This window comes from Gracilinanus agilis, unplaced genomic scaffold (genome assembly GCF_016433145.1).
Source record: "Gracilinanus agilis isolate LMUSP501 unplaced genomic scaffold, AgileGrace unplaced_scaffold22671, whole genome shotgun sequence".
NCBI classification, from domain to species: domain Eukaryota; kingdom Metazoa; phylum Chordata; class Mammalia; order Didelphimorphia; family Didelphidae; genus Gracilinanus; species Gracilinanus agilis.
The window spans coordinates 1-5,301 of record NW_025354327.1 but is presented as its reverse complement, the minus strand read 5'-3'; the positions used below and the strand labels follow the sequence as shown (position 1 = coordinate 5,301).

At 43.5% G+C, this 5,301-nt stretch overlaps 1 protein-coding gene across 1 annotated transcript; it reads left to right on the top strand.

The window, feature by feature from the left end:
* Positions 1-728: 728 nt before the first annotated feature.
* On the top strand, positions 729-4,859 carry LOC123254462 (acidic mammalian chitinase-like; the record flags this gene model as incomplete). Its single annotated transcript, XM_044683482.1, has 5 exons — positions 729-798; positions 1,985-2,186; positions 3,143-3,199; positions 3,949-4,114; positions 4,735-4,859. Coding segments are annotated over 5 exons (620 nt in total), but the record flags the coding sequence as incomplete, so codon positions are not given.
* Between the last annotated feature and the right edge of the window lie 442 nt (positions 4,860-5,301).

Here is a 5,301-nt window from a genome sequence, read left to right as displayed (position 1 = left end):
TTAGAAGTTAGTAGAAGAGTTAGGCTAGCTTGTTAATTAGTTAGAAGTTAGTAGAAGAGTTAGGCTAGCTTGTTAGTTAGTTAGTTAGAAATTAGTAGAAGAGTTAGGCTAGCTTGTTAATTAGTTAGTTAGTTAGAAGTTAGTAGAAAAGTTAGGTTTGGCTCATTAGGCTGGTTGGACAGGAGGCTACATGACTCTGGATGAGTTTTTTCTTGCCTTGAGTCTTTAGTCTCCCAAGTTGTAAAAAGGAGGCAATTGTGGAGTGTCCCAACTATCTCCTGAGATATTTATATAAGGGAAGTCTTTGTAAACTGTTGAGCTCTCTCTATTACTATGTAAGCCAATTCAGGTAGCTAGTTTGCATACAAAGGCTTATGGGTGCACAGGATAGAAAAGCATGAGAATAAGTGAAAAACATGGGGACACAGGCCACCTCTGTGCAGGGTATTTGAGGGTGAGGGTCCCTTCCTCCCTATGGCGGGAAAGTGAGTCACAAGGAGAGTCTGTAATGAGCATCATGTATGCAGGAGGAACTGAGAGATGGGCTTTTACACTGGACTGAATTGAAATGGAAAGATAATGGGTCTGTTCCATGTATGAGGGGAAGCCCATGGCCATCCCAGACAGGACAGGTAGAAGACAATTTGGATCATATAACTTTGGAAAATTAATGTGGAAATTGTTTTTACATGTAATTAGTAAAATAAACTATCTTTAAAATAAAAAAGAAAGCAAGCAGACTGTCATGGTTTCCCCTTTATTCAGCAGGTCTGGTCTTGCTGCTGCAGCTGCAGCTTGGTAAGTATGGTAACTTCCTTCCCACCTCCCATAGTGACTAGTCAGCTCATGGGTGGGCGGGCAAGCCATGGGTCCTGGGCTCCCCGAGTTCCTGCTGGGGCTACAGGAGGGGATAGTCTACATATTCAGGTATTTTAATGCTCACTCAAGTCATCCATAATCCTGTCTCTGATGATGGATGGGTTAGATGATCTCTATAAGGTCTTTTATGATTCCAATTTGTACGAGCTTCTTTCTTTGTCCCCCTCCCTCTAATCCCTAAACCAATGTATGGAGGGTAGTCTGGAGGGCTAGAGGGGTTTCTTTGAGAAGGTACCCATTGGGAGAGGCACCTGAGTTACTGGGTCTCCATGGATTTAGTATATCTTCTTGAGGAAGGGGTAAACAATGAGAAGAACTCTAGTGAGGTTTGGCGGTCAGGCTCTTTTTACAAAACTCTTACCCTCTGTCTTAGAGTTCCAAGACAGAAAAGCATCAAGGGCTAGGCAATGGGGGTTAAGTGACTTGCCCAGGGTCACATAGCTAGGAAGTGTCTGAGGCCAGATTTAGGGGGGGTCTTTCTTTATGATGACAGTAGGATGTAGGGAGCAAAGGATCCAAGAAGGCAATGGGTATATCCTATTCCTGTCACCCAGCCTCACCCCACTCATGGTCAACAGGAGATTAGGTCCAGGTGAAATCTCAGCTGTGACTCATTTGATTTGAGAAGGAGGACACTGTAAAGAGCTTTAGACTTAGACATATAGATCATGAACTCCACTCCCATCTCTGCCACCTGTGTGACTTTGGACAAGTTACTTTAACTCTGAACCTCAGTTTCCTCATCTGTAAAGTAAGAGGATCGGACTAAATAGCCTCTGAAGATCATCATGAAAGAGACAACTGAAAAGTTTCAGCAAGCTGTTGATTTTGGAGCTATACTTCACTCAATTTTGTTCTCTTGAGAGATTAACATTTCTGGGCTGATGCTCAAAACATTCATGGTAAACGGCTCTAAATCTGTGATTCTGTGTGTGATTGTGAAGAGATTAGAGGATCCCTAAATTTCCTTCCAATTCTAATTCCTATGAGCCTGTGCCTAAATCTGAGACCTTCTTAAGCTGGGAGTCTGGGGGTCTGCTTTCTAGAAGGCACCCCCTGAGAAGGGTGCACTTGAGTCATGGTTTCTGCTCTTCCTCTTCACCAGGCGCAACCTTCAAGCTCGTGTGTTATTTTACCAACTGGTCCCAGTACCGACCAGACCCTGCCAAGTATATGCCGGAGAATGTGGACCCATGTATGTGCACCCACCTCATCTACGCCTTTGCCACCATGAGCAACAACAAGATTGCCCCCTATGAGTGGAATGATGACGTTCTCTACCCAAGATTCCAGGCCTTGAAACAGCAGTCAGTAGCCAGCTCCGAGAAGAGATGGGGAAAGGACTGAGGGGTGGAGGAGGGCAGAGAGGGCAAACTGTGGGAGGTGTTAATCAGAGGGAAGTCTGAACCCCCAATCTGTTCTCTGAGGCTATAGGTTGGGTCAATGTGGAGGAAACGAAGAAGGTTAATGTGAGAGGATGGGAGGCTGAGAGCATCTGGTCAGGGAACTCCAAAATCTGGGTGATGTGGGCTAAACAATCTTCTGTTCCCTCAGCAATGGGTTGACCTTATCTGAATTATCTGGATCTTTTCTTCAGGCCTCCATTTTCCTTAAAGCCACACAGCACTGAAATCCCAGATCCTGATAATTGCAAATGTTGCTTTTCACCTAGGTGACCTCTAAGGCTGCTCAGTATTGTAATGACAGTAAAGTCCCACAAAACGGACAGGAAAGAAGAGTCAATCCTAATCTAGCCCTGTGACTGGGCATTATCTGGAGAAGTCATCTGTATTGGTGGGCATAAAGAAGTCCATGTGGGAAGCCCCTTCCTCCTTTTCCTGATTTAAAAAAAGGAACTAAATCCTGTTATAATTTGGAACCCCCAAAAAGAAAAAAAAAGTGTTTCTGAGACATCTACTGATGTCTGACTGAGTCCCCTGAGTTTTTCCCTGAACTAGAAGAGTGTAAATGCTTTTAATTAAGGTCGAAGCACATGTGTGATGGTAGGATTGGAAATATTTCCTGGGCTTTCCTTTCTACCCCCAAATCCTTTCCCCACTCACTTTGGTGGTGTGATTTGGTGGGTTGAGAACTCCAGGAATGGATGTTCCAGTCTTGGGTTTAGGCATTGATAGGGAAGGCTGGACATTTCTCTTGGATCCTTTCTCTTCCCACCAGAAGTCTGAGCTGTGTTAGTAGGCAGCTTCCAGGACATTTTCTGGGGATGACTGACTTCTGCTTCCTCTCTGTTCTTTTTCCTCAGCAACGAGAACCTGGTTACACTCCTGGCTATTGGTGGGTGGAACTTTGGCACTCAGAAGTGAGAACCTTTCCTGTCCTGGAGTGGGAAAATGGGGAGTGGGGAGGGAGGCAGGCTTAGCTCTGATGTTTCAAGGTAATGAGCCCAAGGATAAGGAGGATCCAAAGAGGGCAGTGAATGAGATAGAACAGAAGAGGGGAAATCAGGATGTTGTCCCTGGAATGGCAAAAACACTGGACTTATGAAAGGGATGGATAACCATTTATCTTGGATGTTTTATTTGCTTAATTCCAAGGGACTGATCCTTTCCATCTCTCTGAAAGGCAGTGTGGTGTAGTGGCAGGAGTCCTGGAACTGGGATCAGGAGACTGGTTGAACTAGAACTCAAATACTTTCTAGTTGTGTGACTGTGGGCAACTTGTTTAACTTCTCTGATGAAATCTCTCAGTTTTCCAGTAAGAAAAATATGGGGAATTATAATACTTGTGTTACCCCAGAGGGCTTTAGGGAGAAAAGAACTTTGCTAGAGAAATGTGAATTAGTAGTATGATTTATGATGCCTATTTAGATAGTCTTCCCCTGAGCTTGGTCCAGATGAGAGAAAGGAGAAGCATAATGACCATATCCTGGACTGAGAATTCTGGGAGATCTAGGCCCTAGTCTCAGCTTTGCCATTAACCATTAACCCCTGGGAAAATCTCTTTTCCTCCTGGGCCTCAGGTTCCTCAGCCATATAAGAAGGGGGTTGGATGAGATGGTATCTAAGACTCCTTCTAGCTGCGTGATTCTATGACTCTCTTTCTTTCTAGGTTCACCACCATGGTGGCCACAGCTGGCACCCGTAAGATCTTCATTGACTCTGTGATTGAATATCTCCGGCAATATGGCTTTGATGGAATTGACCTGGACTTTGAGTATCCAGGATCCCGGGGCAGCCCTCCTGAGGATAAGCAGTGCTTCACTATTCTGATTGAGGTGGGATTAGTAGGACCCCTTGCACTATTTGAGTCCCTTAGATCTCCTTTTGACCCTGAGCCCGATGGCCAAATGGAAGCAGAAAACTGGAGGCAATTATCCAGAAAATTCAGATCTCAAAGCTGAGCTTACATCATCAGGTCAAGAAGAGAACAAACATCCTTATCACCTAAGTGTATACATGAACCACCCATGTGCCCGTGAATTATCCAGAAAGACATCATGTGTGGAAAGTAAATCTTAACATGCTATAAAAATATTGGCTCTTATTGTCATTGCAAAAGAGATGGACTTAAAAGTCACAATAAACACCTGGGTTTTAATCCAGTCACTGATACTTAGTAGCTGTGTGTTCTTGGGCAAATTATTTCTCCTCCCTGAACTGCAGAACCTCATGTAAAATAGTCTTTGTTTTATCAAGTTTTTATAAGGATCCAAGGAGCTAATATGTACATTTTGAAATTTCGAAAACCTTAGAATGCTTTGTAAATGCCAACTATTATTATTATTACATAGAAGGCTGCTTTCCATAAAATAACACTCTACTTCAAATCCAATTTGGGGAAATCTCCATTTGTCCAAGAATAGAAATCATCACAATCATCATGTTTTCTCTCCAGGAAATGTTAGCAGCTTTTGAGGCTGAGGCCCAAGCCACAAACAGACCCCGACTGCTTATCTCAGCAGCTGTGTCTGCTGGCAAAGGGACCATTGATGCTGGCTACGAGATTGCCAAGATTGGAGCGTGAGTTGGGCACTGAAGAACAAATGGGGCATGAATTTGATCTCCTTGGCCTGTCCATCACAGGACACCAACAAACTCAACCAGACTAGTCAATTCAATGAACCTATCAACAGCTAGGTCCTAATTTGTAGAAACAATGCATCCTGTTTATTGGCCCCATTATTTGAATTCACACGGCATATTTCTATTGGACTAGAAAGAGTGACCATATTTTACATATTTATAACTTTGACTAGCATGATTTTAAATACAAGTGATCACTTTCCAGGATTCATTATTTGCATTAATTAGTACCTAGTTATACTTGTTTACTATGTGTAAGGCTTGGGGCCAAATATTTAGACCAAAGATTCTAGCTCTATGTAAATCTCTCCCTCTTTCCATCCTTCCTTTTGTCCTTCCTCCCTTCCTTCCTTCTTTCATTCCTTCCTTTCTTCCCTCC